Source organism: Schistocerca cancellata, chromosome 9 (assembly GCF_023864275.1).
Source record: "Schistocerca cancellata isolate TAMUIC-IGC-003103 chromosome 9, iqSchCanc2.1, whole genome shotgun sequence".
NCBI classification, from domain to species: domain Eukaryota; kingdom Metazoa; phylum Arthropoda; class Insecta; order Orthoptera; family Acrididae; genus Schistocerca; species Schistocerca cancellata.
Window position 1 is genome coordinate 295555705 of NC_064634.1, and position 24230 is coordinate 295579934.

A 24230-nucleotide genomic window follows, 5' to 3' on the forward strand; every position below is an offset into this window, starting at 1 on the left:
CGAACCTCAAAGTTTTTATTTCTTCTCCATGGATTTTAATACCTACTCCGAATTTTTCTTTTCTTTCCTTTACTGCTTGCTCAATATACAGATTGAATAACATAGGGGAGAGGCTACAACTCTGTCTTACTCCCTTCCCCACAACTGCTTTCCTTTCATGTCCCTCGACTCTTATAACTGCCAACTGGTTTCTGTACAAATTATAAATAGCCTTTCGCTCCCTGTATTTTACCCCTGCCACCTTTAGAATTTGAAAGAGAGTATTCCAGTCAACATTGTCAAAAGCTTTCTCTAAGTCTACAAATGCTAGAAACGTAGTTTGCCTTTCCTTAATCTTTCTTCTAAGATAAGTCGTAAGGTCAGTATTGCCTCACGTGTTCCAGTATTTCTACGGAATCCAAACTGTCAATGTCTGTTCGAATAGCGACCTTCCTTCACTACCGCTACTGGTCTTTTCGTTTACAAGTACGCTCGTGCCTGTACGTCCAATTCGAAGTTACTGTTGTATTCTGAAGTTGTTGCATATAAAATAGCTCTGCAATAGCTGATAAAAGGGCTCTCGGACAGACCTCGCCACATGTATACAACACTGTCAGTTTTAAGTTAAAAGAGACGAACAGGTCTGCCGCCTGTTAACCGTGATGTATAAGTGGATGAATCACGGAATAAGAACTTGTATTGCCGTGCACAGACAATATCAGAATTAATGAATAACAACTACAGTCTTCAATGGATAACAATCGAGGCAGTTGCGAACAGAAGAAAAGAGACTGTTACATAATAAATTGATGAGTAGAAAGACATATGGGTACTCGGTTTTTATGTGCTGCACCTACAGAGAGTTTGAACCTGTCAGTGTGGTTGACGGAAAGCAACTGTTTAACTTCTCTTCGTATGTAAAACATAAAAATTAGCAATTAAGAAAAGGTTCGGTGTTGAGGATTATGAGTACTGAAGCGGACAGGGAAAAAAATAGACGGGAATATATCATCTTTACAGAAAGGAAGATTTAGGGGTTAATATCCCATCGTCAGCGACGTCATTAGGGACGCATCTCAGGGCCCGCTTTGACGGTAACGGAGAAGAGAGTTTAACAAAGAATAACACCCGAACATATCGAACAAATAGAGCCCGCCTCCACGTGGCGGGGCACGGGCAACGGTGTGAGTGGGTCGGCGGCGCGGTGGTGTCTCAACAGCCACTCCAGGACCCGAACCAGCGGCCAAGTGGCATATTACGACCCACCATAAGAAATCAGAAGGTGGGTCAGAAAACACAAGCAGCAAGTGAATAAAAAAGTCCAGCTTGACACAGTCAAATCGTTTTAATATCTGAGCGTAACGTTGCAAAGCGATATGAAACGGAACGAGCATGTGAAGATTGTGGTAGGGAAGACGAATGCTCGACTTCGGTTTATTCGAAGAATTTTGAGAATGTGTCGTTCACCTGTCAAGAAGACAGCATTTAGGACCCTACTGAGACCTATAATTGATAACTACTTGTGTGTTTGGCATCTGTAACATGTCGGATTGAAGGAAGACGTCGAAAGAATTCAAAGGCAGACTGTTAGGTCTCTTAACGGTAGGTTTTAACAACACGCAAGTAGAACAGAGATGCTTCAGGAATTCAAATGGGAATCCGTGAAGAGAAAAATTTGTGGTAATCACCTATGGGACCAAACTGCTGAGGTCATAGGTCCCTAGGTTTACACACTACTTAAATGTGTGAATTTCTAAGCGACTGAACTCCTGAGGTCATCGGTCCCTAGACTTACAGAATACTTAAACTAACTTATGCTAAGAACAGCACACACACACCCATACCCGAGGGAGGACTCGAAACTCCGACGGGGCGGAGCTGCGCTAACCGAGGCAAGACGCCGAAGACCACGCGGCTACCCCGAGCGGCTCCATGATGGGAAGGCAACATTCTTTTCGTTGGGCACTATTGTTAAAATTTATAGAACCAACATTCGAAGCTGACTGCAGAACGATGCTACTGTCGCCAACATACCGGGTGATCAAAAAGTCAGCATAAATTTGAAAACTGAATAAATCACGGAATAATGTAGATAGAGAGGTACAAATTGACACACATGCTTGGAATGACATGGGGTTTTATTAGAACACAAAAAAATATAAAAGTTCAAAAAATGTCCGACAGATGGCGCTTCATCCGATCAGAATAGCAATAATTAGCATAATAAAGTAAGATCAAGCAAAGATGATGTTCTTTACAGGAAATGCTCAATATATCCACCGTCATTCCTCAACAATAGTCGAGGAACAATGTTGTGAACAGCACTGTAAAGCATGTCCGGAGTTATGGTAAGGCATTGACGTCGGATGTTGTCTTTCAGCATCCCTAGAGATGTCGATCGATCACGATACACTTGCGACTTCAGGTAACCCCAAAGCCAATAATCGCACGGACTGAGGTCTGGGGACCTGGGAGGCCAAGCATGACGAAAGTGGCGGCTCAGCACACGATCATCACCAAACGACGCGCAAGAGATCTTTCACGCGTCTAGCAATATGGGGTGGAGAGCCATTCTGCATTTTGCTTCTAATAAAACCCCATGTCATTCCAACCATGTGTGTCAATTTTTACCTCACTATCTACATTATTCCGTGGTTTATTAAGTTTTCAAACTTATACTGATTTTTTTGATCACCTGATATATTTCGCCCGAGGACCACGAAGATAAGATACGTGAAATTAGGTCTCATACAGAAGCTTATAGACAGTCGTTTTTCCTTCGTTCTCTTTACGAATGGAGAAGAGAAGAAACGAGTGGAAGTGGTAAGGGTACAAGGGATTACGCGGTGCACCGTACAGTGGCTTGCTGAGTACGTATTTAAATGAAATGTGTGTGAATCCTTGTGGGACCAAACTGCTGAGGTCCTCGGTCCCTAGTCTTACACACTACTTAAACTAACTTATGCTAAGAACAATACACACAACCATGCCCGAGGGACGACTCAAACCTCCGGCGGAAGGGGCCAAGTACGTATGTTGACTTAGATGTAAATGTAGTTATCTCTTTGAGACGAAATTGACGAAAGGAAGTCGCCCAAGTAGTTGGAAGGGGTTTTATCACACCGAGCTTATTCCCACGAAGAGGCGACCAGTGTTCGTGCCGGAGTGAGAGACTGTTGCTACGAGTAACAATGCTAACATCGTCCGAGGGGACAGAAATGCGAAAATGGTTTGCATGATGCACAGAGGATCAAGACGCATTAATACCCGCACCGAAACCCAACGAAGCTCCGAAAACAGCGTCCTTTTGCGTGACGATTACCGGCCTTTGCGAGCACGCTAAGTGGTCCAGCTGAGACTAGTACAAATCACGGGCACTATAAAGACTTGCCCGTTAAGTGGACGTGACGTCTCAGCAAATACATCATACTTGTCGACGCGCTCCGCCCGCCGACGGAAGCGAGTGCCCTCCCCCGCGGTCGCCGCACGCTTCGAAGCGATTTGCGGAGCGCAGTTGTAGAGGCCGGCGTCAGACGGGCAGCGGTTCTGGAGTAGCGTTTAGCGGCGAGCGTAAATCAGCGCCTGCGGGCCGTGGCGCGGGGCGACAGCTGCAGGCGGCCTCACGGGGGCGCCGACGCCGCCCGCCTGCCCGCAGCGATGGCTATCGGCGGACCCGAACCCCAGCTCGTCTCGTCAAGCTGTCCCGCGGCCGGCGCGCCAACCTCGGCTCGCCTATTTGTTTACCGCGCACTTCACGCCTCGCGGCTCCCAAGATAAATAATCCTACACACGCTCTTACAGTTAGGTTTCCACTCCGCCTGTCAACTACTGCCCGGTACCTGCATCGCCGACTTCGCTCCGCGGTTCATTCATAGCGAGAGGGTGCACGAGGAAGCCGCAGCGGATCGGCTGCTCTCCTGATCAGGCGAAAATCCACCGATCTGTCACAAATTATCTCCATCTAAATGCTGGGATCCACAGTCAAATACAGTATCGACTTGTTACTTACTCTTGCATCGTCCATGGTGGATGCGATTACGAAACTGCAAGTGTTTGTGGCATAAGATGTCCTTCGTGCATTACGTTAGATTAAGCATAAAATAAAAAGTGACTGGTAGCAGAAACTTGAAATAAATAATTTTACCAGAGAGTCACGGTTTACAAACACAGCCATTATGGCTGAAAGCCGGCCGGAGTGGCCATGCGGTTCTAGGCGCTACAGTCTGGAACCGCGCGACCGCTACGGTCGCAGATTCGAATCCTGCCTCGGACATGGATGTGTGTGATGTTCTTAGGTTGGTTAGGTTCAAGTGGTTATAAGTTCTAGGGGACTGATGACCTCAGAAGTTAAGTCCCATATGCTCCATGCTCCATGGCTGAAAATAAATAAGATGAGCCGGCCGCGGTGGCCCAGCGGTTCTAGGCGCTTCAGTCCGGAACCGCGCGACTGCTGTGGTCGCAGGTTCGAATCCTGCCCCGGGCAATGGATGTGTGTGATGTCCTTAGGTTAGTTAGGTTTAAGTAGTTCTAAGTTCTAGGGGACTGATGACCTCAAAAGTTGAGTCCCATAGTGCTCAGAGCCATTTGAACCATTTTTGAACAGCAAAGGACTTGGAATAGCAGTTGGACGCAAAGGACATGGTCTTGAAATGATACAAGATGAACATCAACAATAGCAAAACGATGATAATGGAATGTAATCGAATTCAGGGGATGCTGAGGGAATTAGATTAGGAAATGAGACACTTGAGGTAGTAGATGAGTTTTGCTATTTGTACAGGGAAATAACTGATGGTAGCCGAAGTAGGGAGTATATAAAATGTAGACTGGCAAAGACAAGAAAAGCATAGTGTATCATTTACGCAAAAATGACATTATCAAAACTATGACACACAATTAACGTTGACTCTGCCGTTGTAGTACACAAGCAAGTACCCGGGATTACGTACATCGTCCACTTTCTGTCGTTGACAGTTAGCAAATGGAAACACAAGGAAAATGCATTCTGTTAACCATCTTTAGTCAAATGACATGTCAGTTGCACCTACACGAACGAAGAGAAGGTAGAAATGTTGCTCATCTATGAAGAACGTTAAATTAGCAGAACCGTGATATTTAAAAATACCACAGTACTGATTGCACAGGGTGTCCAAGGAGGAGTCTTCAGAGATATGACAGGAATGATCGTTTTAAGCAATAAACTTCATATGGAGGTAAGCACTGTTCCCGAGATACAACACACTTAATGTAAAATGTTCAAATGTGTGTTAAATTTTATGGGACTTGACTGCTACGGTCATTAGTCCCTAAGCTTACACTTTACCTAACCTAAATTATCCTAAGGACAAAGACACACACTCATGCCCGAGAGAGGATTCGAGCCGGCCGGTGTGGCCGTGCGGTTCTAGGCGCTTCAGTCTGGAACCGCGTGACCGCTACGGTCGCAGGTTCGAATCCTGCCTCGGGCATGAATGTGTGTGATGTCCTTAGGTTAGTGAGGTTTAGGTAGTTTTAAGTTCTAGGGGACTGATGACCACAGATGTTAAGTCCCGTAGTGCTCAGAGCCATTTGAACAATTTTCTGAGGACTCGAAGCTCCGCCGGGACCATTATTCAGTTCATTGCCATTGTTTACAACATAGCATAGTAGCACAGAGGAACGGTTCGACACAGTACATTTGTGATCTGTCAGGTCAGGAAACTACGTTAAATTGGCCTACAAAAGCTACCTACACTACAGCGCAAGCGCGTCGTATGAAATTTTCAATATTCTGTCGCTGTCTTCGCGCATCCGTTAGTCCTAGCGAGGAAATGAATAAGAACTTTTTTGTAGGAAATGTTATGTAGTTTAATTTTGTACTGTGACTCATGTCCGATAGAGGCTGCAGTTAATTCAAGTAAAACTTACACCAAGTGACATTAAATATGTTCCACCTCGAAAACCACTCGGAGTAGACCATATGTCAATATGAAGTTTTTCGCTTCAAATGAACGTTTCTGTTATATCCCCGTATATTAACCATTTCTCCTGGCAAACCCTGTATGTACCCGTGTTGCAATTAAGAAAACTTTATTGCTATTACTGGATAATGCATGTTTCTCAACAGTGACATTTCAAAGTACTACGGTCCTCTACTACATGTACTTGTATTGTAAATAAGATAACATTATTTCAGTTACAGTTTTGATAACGTACATTCTCTGTAGGTGAGTACATTACTATCTTATCTACGTTTGTGTACATTATACTCACACCAACCTTCAATTGAATACGATTGACCGAATTATCAATGTGCACATTCCTTGTATTTTCTTCTATTTAGAGTCAGTTTTAGCAGTTGGACTAATTATATTACTCCTGATTCTTGCGCTGTGTGCTGGTAAAGGAGGGTCAAAGTCAATTTTGTTTTCTTTTTTAATAAGATCATGTTTAAGTGAATGGTATGCTGAGATATGTTTTTGAACAGGTGTTGAGGAGAGGAAATTGATTACTCCGTAAAAAACGTATAGTGCTATTTAAAAAAGATGTAGTGCTGTTCATATTTTCGTGAAAAACAAAGTTACCATACAAGGTGTCATGCTGGTTAATCCTGCCCTAGCAGCTAAACAAAATTTGTTTGACACTTTCTTTATTGTGTGTCTAGATAAAAAGTTATTTGGTATGATCTAGAGAAATACGACATCCTGTATAAAGAGAAAATGCAATAATTATCTGTGTTTGCCACTTTTATTTTCGAGCACGACTCGTTTCGAGTGCTTACCTCTTCATTTTCAGGGGGATCAGTGGACTGTTTTTGAATTACATCTGTTTGATGAAACGAGGTGTCTGTCTTAACCTTCATCCCTGTAACATTTTCAATGTACATATGAAGACAGATAACTTGCTGCAGACTGCAAATTCCAAAGCAATCCACTGGTCCACAAAAGCCCACGAAACGCATCCTGGAATAACATAAATGTGGCTGACACAGATAATTGTTGCAATTTGTCTTTCGTATTACCTCATTATTTAATCTTGCGTCGCAGTATCTCTACTGGTTGAAAAGTAATGAGTACGAAAATTGAAAGAAAAATAAAAAAGAGTAACAAGAAAAAAAGTATCTTCAATAGAACGCTAAAACAAACGTAATTCGTACATCTTGTTGTTGTCTTCAGTCCGAAGATCGGTTTGATGGATCTCTCCACGCTTATCTACCGTGTGCAAAGTTTTTCATTTATCCATGACTGTTGTAAGTTATATCTGTATCCGTTTCAAACGGTTTAAGGTAGTTAATCCTTGCTCTCTTCTCGTTCAAGTTACGCTTTCCAAATAATTACGTATTGAAAAATAGACTTCCAAACACTTTAACATGTATATTCAGTGTTCACACATTTCTTAACTTCAGGAAAATTTTTCTTCCTGTTGACTGCGAGCATTTAATAGCGAGATGTGCCACAGTAAACCGAAACTCGCAATGAAAATGAGTTCACCACTTTTTTCGTGCCATAACTACACCTGTATTCTGCATGTTACTGTAACAGGCGAGGCAGAGGATTGCTTTTGCTGTTCTATGTATTCAAGTTCCGCCCTGTAATTCGCGAATACAGCGTGTGTAGAACTGATAAACTAGAAAATTTTATTGTCGCAGTCCTTACCATCAGCATGTAAGAAGCTAAAAAGATACAGAAAATTTTCGTTCCCAAAGCTAATCTGGGAATTTTGTGATATCGCGAGATGTTAATCTGCTTTCCTCAAATTTTTATCACTTCTGCTACACTTTCCCACCAATCTAAAAAGTCTTCTATTATCCGCGTCGCCCAACATTCTATACAGTTTAAGTCCCCTTTAATCGTGATCTGAAGTGGGTCGGAAACACGTGTCCGGTGCTACCCTCTTGTGATCAATCATAATCGTGCAGAAATTACAGTTTCCTCTATGCTAGCTGCAAAAGAAAGTCTACAGTTTGCTTGATCTACAATTGATCACCTACGTTCTTGCTATATATATATCTCCGTACATTGTTACTTCATGAAATTTGACTCCAGCTATGATCCTTTAATCATATACGTACAGGCCACAGCATTTCTACATGTCGCAAAACCTTCACCTTAACCTTAAAGCTAGCTGCCAACAGTCGCACCAAGTGCTATTTTTCCTACCTTTGACAAGATTTCACTTCAAAGTTTGGAGATAAACACTTTTTCGTGAACAACCGCATAATCTTCGAAAAAGACGTCTCTGGGGAACACGCTATGTCCCTTTTATATTTTTGGACCACTCTATATGCAGGATACGCTGCTGTGTATCATTCTTGTATGAATCCTTGTTCCTAATCCCGCTGTGTGGTGAACAACAACCGCACTTTCTTTGTTCATAGTTTCATTGTGAGTTTCTGATTTAGCGTGTTTACACAGGTCAGCACCAGTTTTTCGTTACCATTGCGTTTTAAAGTGGTCGGGCTTTTACATTCCTGTAGCACACAACACATTTCAACATTTCTTGTATGCCACTTGCAACAAGTTCGACAAACTGTTTCATATAATGCAGTCTTCAAGTAACGCTTCAAGCTTCCGTTTATTCTGTGCCTTCGAGTGACAAGTTGACTTTTTTCTGAACACTTTCGCATCAAGCTGTCCCTTCGTACAATAGGTGTTTTCTGTTGATATCCTACAGCACCTATTCGCCTTAACACTTCTCCACTTTGCACCCCGTGTGCACGGATAATTTTCAGCACATTTCCCAGTTTTCTACGGTTCAAATTTCTCTGCATTGCAATTCAGTGTTCAAGACATACTGATTGCGAAGGATGCTTTTGTTTTCTTCTGGGCCAGTTTATATCTGATGTCTCCCTTGCTTCACCCCTATTGTTCAACGTTACCTCCTCGCTGCTACAACTATTTCATTTCTCCATATCTAAAACCACGGAAAAAATCATAATCGAATTAGTCATTTTCATTGACTATCCCTAATTCGATGTTTATACTTGTATATGAGCACAGATTTACGCTCTGGGTAATACAGCCATCCTGCTTAACCTCTACTCGTAATCCTACTTGGGACGTTTTAGATTTTAAAAGCACAAACATACTTATCAGTTTCGCAGGCTGTAGGGTACGCTGGTGGGATATTTCGACAGTAATAAGCTTCAAATAACTGTTCTCTTTTATACAGCAAAAATGCAATAATCTCATCGATTTTTAAGTTCAACAGATGCACAGGCCTTGCAAAACGTCGTGGTCAACCTAGCCAGTTCTTAGAGTAACCATTTTGATTACTTAAGGAAAAGCAGTGCAAGACTCTTCAAGACAACGGTTATATAGCTGCACGTATCTTATAGGAGTTCGCTTAAAACATCTTCTTTAATAACAAGAAAAACAAAAAAAACTGCCGTTGGTACAATGTAAATAGAGAAACAGCTCGAAAAAGAAGCAAAACGTAGAGGACTAACACCTTTCTCCTTATTTTTATGGCTACGATCCGCTTATAACATGGACTCATGTTTAAGAACTATCTGGTGATAGGTATTACGTTTCATAAAGTGTCAATTGTAACAATATTTTGCAGAACCGCTAACTTATATCTTAAGAGAAAAGTTACTTCAATGTATTTTTACAAATTCATAAATAACACATAAAAACATCCTCTGAAAAAGAGTGACGGGTGCTGTTAACAAATAGCTACGCACAAGGACAGCTTCGCTTGTGGAATACTTATTATCATGTGCCACGTATTGTTACTGGTATTTGCAAAGTATTTAGCTGTCTCTCTGTAAAATGAATTTTGGTTTTGAAATACGAGAAAAGGTAGCTTGATGTCTTTCTTTCTTTCTTTGCCTTTCTCTAAGACTGCATGCACAAACTGTCCGCGTAGGTCACTTTCTGTCTGTCAATTAAATTGGCAGCATGTGGCCAACCTCAAATGGTCACAAGAGTGACTGCATTCATGAAATGTTACCACGTCACATAGTTTGCTTTTAACTCCTTCCTTTTTGTTTCCTGGCCTCTTCGGACTACGTGGCGATGTCATAACGCCCCTGACCGAAAGAAACCTAAAATTTAAGCTAAGTTACAGAAGCAGAATTTGTTTCGATTGTGACTTTCATATTATTTTTCTTTCGAGCATGGACAACATTACATTGTCACTTAACGAATGTGACACCGGTACTTCATCTGTGTTAAAATGTCGTAAATTACAAGCTCCCTGATAATAAGGATGGCAGCGTACTCCTGAAACTAGGAGTACAAATTTCCTTAACAAACGAAGTGTTCGGTGCAGACAGCGTATTCAATCTATGCAAAAATCGTAAGTTTACTTGGAAACCTCAAAGATTTTCACTTAAAACACGAAGAATATAAATGTTTAAAAATTATTTGCAATAAAAATTACTCATGTAACTATCTTAATATTCCGATTAATGTGCATGCGAAAGCCAACTTTTCAAAACGCTATTCAAAAGTAAGCAATGTCTGATATTAATAAAAGATACCTTTATACGTGACCAACTGCGTTTTTTTTTTGCAAGAAAGTATTACAAAAAAGGAAAAAAATATCTGGACAAATCGTCTCAACACACCAATATTATGCAGAGATTGCAAAGAAAAGAAGAACAAACATAGTTATCTTCTACTACGCGTGTAATGAGGCACTATTTCATTCGATTACGCCATGTCATGTCGATCCCTATGAGTACTAAATATGTTTACCTAAATTCAATTGTGGGTAAGGCAAATGGAAGATTTTGAGTAGATGGAGAGATACTGTATTAAAACAGCAATTTGTTTTTTATGAAATGAATGTCGACTTTCTGACATCAAGTGCGTGCCATCAGTATGAAAATTGCCGGGGGAAATGGGAGGTAGGCAAAGATGGGCAACGTGAATGGCTGTTTTAGCCGCTTGCGAGTAAAAGAAAAGCTGATAAGTCTCCAGTGTCAATCAAAAATGAAACACGCCTAACATTTGGAATCAACCGATTTGAAAAATATCAATAATATACATCAAGGTGAAGTTTAGGAAGATTGATTCCTCCGCGGTGTGTAGAAATTCTGATGCAGGATATAGAAATATTGTTCGAGGGCTAAAGCACCATGTACTATTTCCCAAATGTACCTTAAAGAGATCTACAGACTGCGGATGCAGGTAAGTTAACAAAGCAGGGAGAAGCATGATGTTTAATACACCTAACCACCTATCGCAAGTGCTCAAAAATACTATAAACCAAAGTTATTTGGTTTACTCATTAATAAACGAAGATTCACAGCTCCTTGCGGTATTGTCACCTGAAAGTTTCAGAGAATCTTGGATTCGAAGGCACTGCTTCGAAACGAAAATCACTAGAGTCCGATTTACAGTTTGCATCTCTATTCTTGGCGAATAGTGAGAAATTCACTTCACTAGACAGACTCTCTATTCCGGTGAGACGAGGGAACTAGTAAAATATTTTAGCACCTTTTGCGCTTACAACTCAGCGAAACAGTTCTCCATATTTAAAGCAAGGTCAAACGGTTGAGCTTCGCGGAATTTACATGGTCCAAGGTAAACGGTCAGTGAAACTGACGGGCAAGATTCGCGTCTCTGCACAGATTTCTGACATATTGAAAACAAGGTTTCTTATGTTCAACGTTCAGACACTCTACTGAAAGCTTTCGACTTCAGTAAACCAGCCTGAAAGAGATTTCTTAAAGCACGTTATTGCGGCTGCTTATCCACTGCAGAGTCTTGACAAATTTTCACAGACTGGAACGTCAGCTGTCAATGATTATGAATATTTCTCTACAGAGGGTTCGTGATTTTCTAGGTGGTGTTTACAAACATTGCCATGCAACTAAACGAAAATCGGTTTCACAAATAAATGAACCACATTCTTCGTAAAGGAAACGCTAACGTTCATTACTCAACGTCAATGAAGGAAAGAACTAACAGGTATGAATGTGCGATCATTTTTGTACATTTTCATCCAGTTTTCATCATGATGGCACCTTTAAGCTATTTAATACCAGTTAAATACCATGTTTCAGAATACCGTCATCATGACACGCAAGAGAAAATAAAATGAGAAGCTTTTCTCATTTGTTTCTCATTTTATTCGCTGTATCGGGGGTAGCTGTATGCCAAAACATATTACGTAACTGGAATTAAATAGGTTAAGAAGAAACTTACAACATAGTTTCAGCGGTATAAGAGTAACTTGCTTACGATCGAAAGTTCGTGCTTAGAGAGGAGCCGCGCGGAGTGGCCGCGCGGTTTGAGGCGCCATGTCACGGACTGCGCGGCCCCTCCCGCCGAAGGTTCTAGTCCTCCCTCGGGCATGGGTGTGTGTGTTGCTCTTAGCATAAGTTAGTTTAAGTAGTGTGTAAGTACAGGGACTGATGACCCCAGCAGTTTGGTCTCTTAGGAATTCACACACATTTGAGCATTTATTTAGGGAGGAATCCATGTTTAGTTTGTAATTTCCTACGAAACGTACATATACAGGCATCAAGGAGAAAAATTTGATCCACTGCAGCACATACAGTTATACAAAGAAGTATTGTATATTGCGTTTAATTCGTAAATGAAACGGGAGAACAACTTGTAGCTTAGTATAATTGCCATTTTCTGCACAATGATTTAAAATATGGGAGGGACTGAACAATGAATTCAAAAGACTGTAAACAAGGGCCTAATTTAGAGATATACTGAAGTAAGACATTCTTACTATTGTACTTCTTGTAACTGTAAGAGAGGAGCGTATAAAAAGCGTAACTATCGTCTGTGGTACGTCATATGCCTTTGCTGAGAATATCAAAACAGTGTCGTATGGGGATAATTAGAGATAAGAAATTAATCGATCTAAGGCTTAAGAAATAATTCAAAAGAAATATCGTGACGGCGCTATCCTACTAGAAAGAAATATTGACCACAAGAAGGAGGAACGACGTCGAGGTACAGGAATCTGTCCGTAGACAAAGTAAATTTTATGTACAAACACATTTGATGTTTGCAGCGTACGTCAGTGTAGCGTTTGCTTGATAAACAGGTAGAATAAAGGACGTTCCCAGCCACTGTGTAGTCTTTTTCTTCATTCACTAAACATTTCACAGACTCTCGTCTGTTTTTTTTTCTTTTTCTTCCCGCCGGGTACACTAACATTTCTCTGTCTGAGCTTGTCCTCAATTTTCTTAATTTTACACATGTAATTTACATGCGGTTGAGATTCGTTGCACGTGATGTACCATACTGTATATGCCAAGGTACAATACGTATTGTCGCAATTCTTTACGCACGTTTTCAGTAGGTCCCTTGCTAGCCGAATCACTTAACATAAAAGTTAATAACGTAGAAAATGGAAAAAATAATTTCTGCATCAAAACGGTAAATATAAGAAAACGAAAACGAGAAATGAAACTAATAGAACTAAATCTTGGAACCAACTGTTAATTAAACCTCATTGCTACTTACACAACTTTAATAATTTTCTGGGGGTGTTTCAACTGCATAGCTACATTTTCAGAAGACAGCAGGGTATATAGGCATCTGATCTGGATCATTTCTCTTTTTTGTAATTCCATTTTAGGATATCTTGTATCGAAAACTTCGTACCCTCTGAACGAATCGTAACACACCTCAGACTGAAGCGGAAGTTTAAAAGACATAGGGTAGGTACTTTGGTGGAAAATTAATTGTAAGATTTCGAAAATGCATCTTCAGCAAACGATCTTCGAAAATACTCTTTCTATTAACGTTTGGTATCAGTAGCAGCATAGCGATGGAACTAATGGAAGATTTATTCCGAAGCAGACATGCAGAAACTATTTATAAAGTCCAACAGAGAGCAGAATGTATTACCATCGGTTTCCAGCGTCATGCATTATACGCGGTACTGTCACTCTTACAAATTTGACAGCAGACTGAATACTCTTGATGGCTGTGGTTTAATACTCAACGAAAATTGATTTTTCATAAATTTTTCTTCTAAAATAGGTATCAAGTAAAATGGCATACAATAGAATTTACAACAGAAGCTAAATAAAACTATTTAAGACCATTTAGGTAGAGTTCTCTATTCCAGAAGATCGTGTTAAGCATTTAGAAATTTAAAACAACAGAACAAAACCAAAACAAGGGAAGAAATGATATGCGACTTCGCTACCACAGTGTGTGCAGCCATATAGGAATAGTCACTCTGAAAACTCTGAAATGTAGGGTATGCATTAATGAAACATATTTGCAGATAATTACTGTGCGAAAGAAAGATCCAAATACATGTCCGAATACGATTCTGTCAGTGCCCTATCCAGTTTAATTAACATACCCGCCAGTTTCAATTCAATCACCTGTGAAGGAACTGTTTACTGTTTTATGCAGTACTTTGAATTACGGTACTTTTTAAAATGTGATCTGTAGCATATTTTCAAAATTCACTTAAGTAAATACCTGTAACTATAACTACTTGCATATAATGCTAAACGCTATACGTAGAGTCCTTGACATACAGTTCATTCATTACAGGACTACTTCAGATTTATGATGTTATATGCTGCGATATAGAAGAAAAGAGTTTTTCTTTGCAAGAACAGTGTAGTTCTTGCATTCCTCGCTCATTCGAATCTGTCCGGTAATCTCAGTCACCCAGCTACCGATAAAAGACTTGAAACGTAGAACGAGTTAAATGAGTTTCCTGTATGAGAAACTGGGATTGTCCGACTGTCACATAAGTTAGGGGATTGTATCGAAACAACACGGCAGCAAAAGTCAGCGGACCTCACGAATAATGGAAATGACACGCTAGACGCGTTCGGACGACAGAGATAGCGCTTCAGCACTTCGGGCGTAGACGGCCACGAAAAACAGCCGGAAGGTAAATTATTCGGAGTTTATCACACCTAGCTTCCGGGGAAAAGTCCAGACGGAGAAGAGTGCACGATAACATCGGCTCGCGGCGTACGGAGAGCCGCTTCCAGACGTTAATCGACGACAGTAAAGACGCCAACACTCAAATTAAAACCGGTCTGCTGTCTGCACACCGCCGAGGGTTGGATACAGTACGACTGCGGGAGGCGGAATGACGTTCTACCGTGCTTGCTGCCTCTGTGACAGTGACGCGGTGTCGTTGCACGGACGACCGCAACGCAAGGGAAGCGACACTTAAAACACGAGGTGGAAGCAGAGGTATTCACCAGATATCCTGCGTGAAATTATGTAGCAGGAAATCCAGGACAGCTTTTCCGTCTTTTCAGGTGCTGCCAATATGGGGGCTTGAAGCAACAGTGGTAGAACAACTCATTCTGTTTTTCATAGCAGGGTTAACAGAAGCCTTGCTCAAAGTGTACTGCTTTCACACTGAAGGGCAGATAAAGAATTCTACAGATACCATAAGGAGTTTGGTAGTGCAGCTGAATGCGTCAGGTACAGAAAGAACACTTACGACGATCATATGCATCAGTAGCGACACTTGATCTATGAGTCACTAAACGATTAGACTTAAATTACTGTTAGGCTTAATTAAATTGCTCAAAATCAGCAAAAAGTGTGTGACAAACACTGAATCATCCCTTTCTGTGGGAACGCATGATTACGGAACAGTATCTGCCACCGTTCTATAGAAATATCAGCTACTTGGTCAAGTTAAAATAACTGGACCGAATCAAAGTAATCCTATTTCTCAACAAAGTTGTTATGTTGACTCATTTAACCCAGTCGTTCTTCAGGTGCTGATTCCTTGAAGCTGCAACAAGAAGCTTCTGGTCGGATATATGAACTCTATTATTACAACACGCACAACAAGGACGATATACGAGGATCAAGTTGTCTAGCAACACGTATGATAGCTTTCCGACAGTGGAATAGAAAATTCTTTTTGCTATGTCAAGCATGTTCAGTCACTATTAGCAGTGTTGTTTAAAACAAAAATGTGTTACCTAAGGCAACGTTGCTGTAACAACTGATGAAAAGTTTTCTAGTGTCTGAACGGACAGCATAATCTATGTTGGAGCAGTACAGCAGAAACTGTTGGTATTGCAATTGTAAAAGTAGTTTCCACGCAGTCTCTTCAGTCATAACATGTAAATGAAGCAGCAGCTCTGATATTAAACCTGTCACAACACTGTGGTGTTAGTTCACAAATGACGGCTGGTTATTTCTGCAGTTCCGAGTACATAATAGAAATTCTGAGGAGACAATGAAGCAGCAATGAAAGTAGATGTTGGGTAAAAATTACGATGTCTAACACATTTGCAATTGATATAGTTCAGGAACAGTTAAATTCGATTTTTACGGGAGACTTTCGTATGAATTAGTAAAATGTGTTACTCAATTTCTCACATTTTCGTACAAGCACACAAGGCACAAATTTGTCAAGACGTAGCCGTTTCCTCCCGTATTTTTAATATTTACAATAGCTGGTTGTTTCAGAGATGGATATCAGAGCAGCAGTAAATACATTCAGAGTACATTTACAATAATTTTATTTGTGGGGAAATAAAATTATGGTAAATGTCACAGGCAACGAACGGATTACCGCTCTCTGCACTGAGGTGTACGCACTTGTTGCCTAAACGTCTTTGTCTTTAATTATCTTTCTGTCTTGATATCGTCATTGGTGCAACTACAGTAAGGTTTCACATGAGATTATACGGACTTTTTCCTTGACGTAGCCTCTCGTAAATAACACACAATTACGAAAATGACGTAAAAACCGGGTAAGGGTTACGAATAAAAGAAGGAGATTTAACGCGCTAGCAATAACAAATTATGATTTGGTTGCCTAACAACGGAAGACAGCCAAGGAACTCAAAACACAGTTAGCAATGAACACTTGAGTGCAATGCAATCAAGTTACGTGCAAGCCAAGTGCACATTAACACTTGGACAGTGCGGATATAACAGACTACTTTTACGTGATGTGACAATTGGCTGTTTGAAATGGAGTATCAGTGGTAGTGGTACAATGGCCAGAAAAATCTTTACTTAGAATGAACACCAGTCCTATCTTTTACATCCGCGCTATACTGACATGTGAACATCTCTAAAGTCTTGTGCCAGGTGTGACCAGTAGTAGGTGAAACGAATGATGCTGCAGCTAATGAGTACTTCCAAGTGCGGAGAGATAGTCCAGCACATGCAGAACACATAATCAGAAAATGATTTATGCCCTGCTTAACAAACAGCGTTACCTCTGGAATGCGAGAGAGCACGTTATCTGGTTGATATGAACTCAGAAAACAATATTTTAAAATATTATGAGCAAGTGCTAAATTTCGCAGCAAAGCGACATCACACAATACCTACATTTTCATATTGTTTGTGTGGATGACATTAATATAATGTCAGTGTTTTTGGGCATACCAGAAATAAAAGTCGGAGAAATTTCTCGCGTGACCTACGTCGCCCAATTTTTTTTATGAATTGCAGAGCAATAGTCACTTGGGATTAGCCTTTAATCACTCTAAATACCAAAGTCAGGTGAAAAACCTGTTTCAGCACCTACAATGTGTGATCTGGTATTAGGAGGAAAAGAATCTACAGCACCATAAAGCATTCACATTTCAAAAATAAATAAATCTATATCTGGAGCATACGCTCCCGCATATATTTAGTTACCTAAGCTCCAGTCTACAAATATTTTTCATCATACTTACAGGAAGTCTCGTTCAAAGAAGATGTCAACTCTAATCTCGCTCAGGACTACATGAGGAAGCGTTGCTTAGCAACTGTCTGTACGTGGCTACAGTGAATAACGCAGATTTGTGTTATGTGTGGCAAAACGAAATTTAATCTGTTTGCGTATCTATCAAAAAACAATAACAGTGGAAATCTACACTCAATTAACGATGCTACCATTTTCACTGCGGGACTGTTTGCATAGTGTGTATTATTTTACAGTGAATTCAAGTGAGTGATTTAAAAAAAATGGAACACTTATAATACTTAAAAGTATTCTCCACATGACTTTGGAACATTTAGAATACTTAAAAGTATTCTCCACATGATACCCCAAACACGAAAAAAAAGCATTTTAATCAAGAGTAGTAGGAATGTGCTGTACAGTAAATGATTATTTTGAAGCACTTTCGTTGTAGGGTGCATTCCATTGTCAGTTTTTTATATGAAATGTTGATTACATATTTAGTTTCCAACAGGTGACATGAAATTCAGAGTTCTTACAAGGTTCCCGACGGCGAATGACGTTCATTATTCCCTCATTGTGATCAATTACGTTTCAAGTAACTAACCTAACAATTATAATGTCACTACCTTCATTCAAATGTGAGTGTGCACTAATGAATTATTTAAAAAGTGTAAATCAGGTAAACACGATCTGCCTTAAACCAAAGAGGCCTGACTGTATCACAAATCTGACAATACACTTTATAACTTTATCTTCATAACCAGAGAACATTTCTATTGTATGTAGCAATTGAAATGTTAACTCTACAGCTATGTCCTAATAGGAGGGTGGTATAGACGTGCGTACGATGCAAGGATCTTACGAGCCAACAGCTCGATGATACGAAGCTCTCAATCAATTCTCAGTAGTTAGGAGCATATCATAGAGAAACATGTGACACAAAGGTAAAGCTCTATGGTGCATTGAAGTTGAGTTCCACGCTTATGTTGCTGTAAGTGTAATATCATTCTGTGTAATTGTGTGTCAAATATCTCTCTTGATCGCACTGCAGTCAGAGTCATGTAAATGTTATCAATGTTCTGTCTGTGGTATTTTCCAATAAATATTTGTATCAAACATAAATAGAAATTCATATACAGTTCTGAAGAATTCAGTCTCTGCTAATGTGAGTGGTATGGCTGTTAACTGCCTGCTGATGTGCAACATTATGACAGAAAAACCATCTCTTTCTTTGTGTCTTCAACAGAAGGAAATGCCGAATTTATAATACTGGTCTTTATTTTACTCGTTAGTTTCCTCTGGTATTGATTCATCCTCCGAATAAGAAAGGAACCGTAGCACATCACTAATCTTTGTCACAACTAACTTCATAAATAAATCTGATATATCTGCAGGAAGCTCTTCTACGCGAAAATAACAACCGTAATAAAAGATTTTCATGTTATTTGTTTACATTTATGCGAATGGTGGTGAAATCTTAAGTCTGATACGCCGATAACGAATAAAATAAACACCAATGTTATACGTTCAACATTCCTATCTTCCTCAGTTTGATTTCATATGATACGGTAATGGAATTATTTGGCTTTTATCAATAAACAGACCATGAGAAATTTTCTTTTCATATGACAAACACTTGCCACTTGTAATTTATTGACGATTCGTTCTGTGTTCTTGAGTCAAGGACAGTATACAATAGGAAATATTTCGGTCTACTTACAGAAAAGTTGTATATCATAATAGGCTATTATTTTTAATTTTAATATAATAAGATGTTGATCCATCTTCAGTTTTACTTCCAAAGAAAGGAATTAAGAAACAAACAAAAATAAAATATACAATCAACTGAGTAACAAAGATGAGACGGCTCGTTCTAGTTTACATGCAATCAGTGTATTCTGGCATCTACCGGCTGTGTACAGGAAATTAATAATTTGTATAGCCAGGTTGTGTTGCATAAACAAGACTACTCGTTCTTCCGCTTGGATGTCAGCAGGAAGGTAGTGATCGAGTAACTTCGTTATTCCTTTTATTACAGACAAAAGCAACGGTAATTTGAGCACTCAAATGCTGTAATATTTTTGTTTCACAAAAAATTCCGGTGCGGTACCAATTCGTGTAAAAGATATATGGGTCTCTGCTTGTTTCTTTTTTCTTTGTTTCTTAAAATACTTGTTCGGGACTGCTCTTTGAACACAATTCCAGTACAGTCATTCGAACACACCATCAATGCCATCTTTTCCCGAGCACGGCAAAGTAAAAACTCGGAAACGAAGGTTAGAGCTAGCTACACATTTGTGTATATGACGTAGTTAGGGACTAGTAGCTCGTTATGGACTCCGTAGGGATTGCTCACGTTTATTGCTCGACAACAAACAAAAGAAAATCGATCTGGTAGCACTTAGAGAAACTGCGTATGTACAGTAGCAGGGAAGATGAGCGCGTAAACTCCCGAACGGGATGTATGCTTTTGTAGCAAAAAGCGCCTGCGCATGTATTTCATCTGAAAGCGCGTGTGTCTAATTTTAAGTTTAAGGAAGTAAGAAGTAAACTAGTTACGCTCACATTGTATGTAGAAGACTGCATGAGTGGCGGTCTTACAGAAATGTTTGTTGTGGGGATGAATTTTGAAGATAGATCACCGGATTCATAAACATCGATTCGTTATTCTTACTTTTAATTCTCCGATATTATTACTCTCTTCCTAGCAAGCGAGAACGGTAGCTCCTAAAACGAAGAAACCGTGGGGCGTCTCGCATTTGATATGACTTCAAGTCTCTCGAGTTTAGGCCTAACGACGAGAAACGCAATTTTTTTTATGGATGTCCGGTATGAGAGACAAACTCATTTCTTGTGGAGCTCAGAGACTCATATCTCAAATCCGTGCTACCGACATCGCAGGCTCTGCTATTTATTTTTGTATATTCGACGTAGGAAGAAAGAAAAGAAAAACGATCATTCAGTGCAACCCTACGAGGGAAACAAAAGCTAAAAACTAAACAACCGCAAAAACACTCTAGCTTGACGTCTTCGTCGTCTACGTTTATTACACTCATTACTTCGCGAGATTCGTGTACTTTCCGGGTAGTAAAAATATTCACCGTAACTTTTTTTGTTTGTTTGTTATTAATCATGTATAAGGAAACAACACGTGCAAATAGGACACTATTGTAGGTACGTATAATTATTTCACCGGTTTATCATTTATTTCCTGCAAAAGAACAACACCATTCATGTTTATTTGGCTGGTTTTTCGCTGTTTTAGTATTTTTTACGGTTTACACCTTTTGATTTTTTTCCTTTTTCATTAAAAAAACAACAGAATAACCGCTGCACTAATTGTTTTGTTTTTCTTTTCTCCCAGCGGTTCTTGACGCTGTGCACACTCACACGGGTAGACACTCGTCGGCCTCTGGTTTGGTTCCTACCTTGGTCGACGTGGGGGAAGGACGCCGTGGCGACGCGGCGAGAAGTCCCTGGCGTCGAGGGGGTCGGCGACGCAGGGCGTCGTCGCTGCGCTGCCGGTGGACGCTCGCTGGTCTGCTGCAGCTGCCGAGGGGTCGCGAGCGCGCGGGTGGTCGTCTGCGTTCGTCCGTCCTCACCCCTCACCAGTGTCTGTTCGTTTGTTTAAAAAAGAGCTCTGTCGCAAATATATTTATACATTCGTATTTTTTTGTTTTGTTTTAAGATCCTGAATATACAAATATTGGAACATCGTACACTCGTGTGTGTTAGGCTTGTGTGCCGCTCCGCACCACGCGGCCGTGTCCACATCGCGCGTATAATATATATAATATATATTTATGTATATAGATTCTCCAACTAGGATTAGTATGTACACTGGGTTATGTGCAGAGGGGGGGCAAGTAGTCCGTGCTAGCGAGTCGCGGCGTCAGTCCGGTTCGCTGGGCCTGGCCGGTCGGTGGCGGACGCGTCCGCCGGGGGTGCTTGCTTGCTTGCTCGCGGGCAGGAGCTCCGGCGCGCCTACGGCCAGTAGTAGGCGTGCCGGAAGAGCCGGCCTTAGGCGATGTGCTAGTGGGCCGCGAGGCTCTGGTGCGTCGGCATGGCCTGCGGCGACAGCATGGGCGGGCTGTGCGAGTGGCCGTGCTGCTGCGGGCCCATGGGCGACAGGTCGGCCGGCTGGCCCGGGGGTGGCCCGCCGGGTCCTCCGTAGTGGCCGTGCGGGGGCGGCGGCAGCCCGCCCGGCCCTCCGCCCCCGGGGCCGCCCGCCTCCAGCATGCCGCCCTCTCCCAGCGTGTTGGGCGGCGTCATGCGCTTCTCCTTCTGGCGCCGGTTGCAGAACCACACGCGCACCACCTCCTTCTCGAGTTGCAGCGAGTCCGCGAGCGCCGTGATCTCCTGCGCCGACGGCTTGGGCTGCTTGTGGAAATGCTGCTCGAGAGCGCCCTTCACCGACACCTCGATGGACGTACGCTTCTTGCGCTTGCGGCCCTGCGCCGCGATCTTGTCGATAGACGTGGGCGAGCCGGTCGTCGAGTCGGCCTCCTCGAGCCACTTCTGCAGCAACGGCTTGAGCTTGCACATGTTCTTGAAGCTGAGCTGCAGCGCCTCGAAGCGGCAGATGGTGGTCTGCGAGAAGACGTTGCCGTAGAGCGTGCCGAGCGCGAGGCCCACGTCGGCCTGCGTGAAGCCCAGCTTGATGCGGCGCTGCTTGAACTGCTTGGCGAACGCCTCCAGGTCGTCGGAGGTGGGCGTGTCCTCGTCGCCGGGCCCGCCGCCGCCGCCGGGGCCCGGGTCACCCGGCCCGCCGCCCCCGGGCCCGCTGCCGGCGCGCGGGTCCCCGTGGTGGCCGCCGCCCACCGAGTGGTGCAGGTGGTGCGGCGCGTGGTGCGTCGCGTGGTGCGTGACGTGGTGCGCCGCCGCCGGGTGGTGCAGGTGGTGGCCGCCGTGGTGGCCCATTACGTGGTGGTGCAGCCCAACCGCCACCGGGCTGTGGTTCTGCATTTCGCGTAGCGAGTGGAGTTGTTGCGGGTGCAGCATGCCGTTCATGGCGGCGTGGTAGTGGTGTTGCAGCGGTGACCCGGAGCCGCCGCCGCCGCCTCCACCGCCACCGCCTCCGCCGCCCGCGCCGCCCCCGCTCTGGGCCAAGTACTGCGCCGCGGCTGCGGACACGACGGGCGCGTGCCACGACATCTGCTGCTGCTGCTGCTGTTGCTGCTGCTGCGTGGGCGGCGGCTTGATATCCGGCTGATGGTGGTGGTGGTGGTGATGGTGGTGCGCCACCATGCCGCCCCACGGGTCCTGCCCGGGGCCGGGGCCCGGTCCGGGCGCGGGACCCAGGCTCGCCCAAGGATTGTGCGACAGCGTGGGCGACGGCGAGCTGGCTACGGCGTGATGCTGCTGCTGTTGCTGCTGCTGCTGGTGGTGGTGCTGCTGGTGCGGTGGCAGGTACTTGACCTCGGCGGCGCCGCCTCCGCCGCCCCCGCCGCCTCCGCTGTCGCCGGAGCGCGGGGACGAGCTATGGTACCCTCCGGCGATGTTCATAGCCCCCGATGACGCTCCGCCGCCGTCGATGTCCTGCGCGAGCCCCGTGCTAGCGGGCAGGTAGGTCGTGGTGGCCATGTAGCGGGGGGCCGCCGCGCGGGCGAGCCACCCTCCGCCTCCCAGCGCGCTGTCCGGGTCGCTGTCCCGCTCACGCGCACTAGCGCGCCAGACGAAACCGACGCACGGCACGGCTGGGGTCGCCGTGGCTCATGCGTTGTAAGACTCCGCGTTCGCTCTCCGCGCCCTCCGACCCGATCCGGCTCCACGGTACGCGGCGCGGCGTGACGCGACTGCACGACAGCTCTCGAAACGACTACGACTGCGACTCCTCTCTCTCACACTGCTGCTGTCGGGCGCTACGCCTCGTCGACTGAGCCGAGAGCTGCCGCTGCGTCTCGGACGCGCTCGGAACCGCTCGGCTCACCTCGGCAGCGTCCGTTCGACCGCCTCCCGCCCCTCCTGGCAGCTGGGTGCGCACGCAGCCCATTGGCCGGCTGTAGCGGCGCGTGACGTCACGTGGGCGTCGGCGCGTGGTTGGAGGGCGGGCGGCGGTGGCCCCGCCCCCGGCGCCGCGGCGCTGCGGGCGTGGGGGCAGGACGCGCCGCGCCACGCCGCAGTCCGTCGCTCCCTCCCTGGCCGCCAGGTCGCGCCGCCTGTCCCGCCAAACCAGATTTGCAGTTCATCCCGGAGCGTAACGCATCGCTTTCCTCTCTGTCGGCCGAATCAGGAATGTAATGTCTACACACAAGTGCAAAACTTACTTTTCCCATTTCCTGTTCGATCTATCTAACCTGCCAATACGACACGCCTTATTGCTCGTGGCAATAAGCTTACGGAAGCTCCACAACAGCACTAAAAGAACTTAGACGAAATAACTGAGAAAATGGTAACGCTTGGATCGACATGTTTCACCCGTATTTCAACCACCAAAATATTCATTCAATACCTCATTGCAACGGAACAACCGTGATAGCAGATATCTGTGAACTGGCACCTAATTGTTTTTCCAGAGAATTTGAAACTAATTAAAGAGCTATTTTGTCGAAAACAGACTGTGGCTGTTTAAAAATACAGGTTACTTCTTGCAATAAAGTAAAAATAGCAACCAGCTATTTATTAAAAATAAATAACGCCGTTACCAGTTTCGAGGAGACAGGTTC

At 43.4% G+C, this 24230-nt stretch overlaps 1 protein-coding gene across 1 annotated transcript; it reads right to left on the minus strand.

Moving 5' to 3' along the window:
* Positions 1-19178: 19178 nt before the first annotated feature.
* On the minus strand, positions 19179-23465 carry LOC126100378 (POU domain protein CF1A). The gene has a single exon (XM_049910986.1). It carries the CDS (start codon positions 23146-23148, stop codon positions 21598-21600), a length of 1551 nt encoding a protein of 516 aa, XP_049766943.1. The 5' UTR covers positions 23149-23465; the 3' UTR covers positions 19179-21597.
* Positions 23466-24230: the final 765 nt, after the last annotated feature.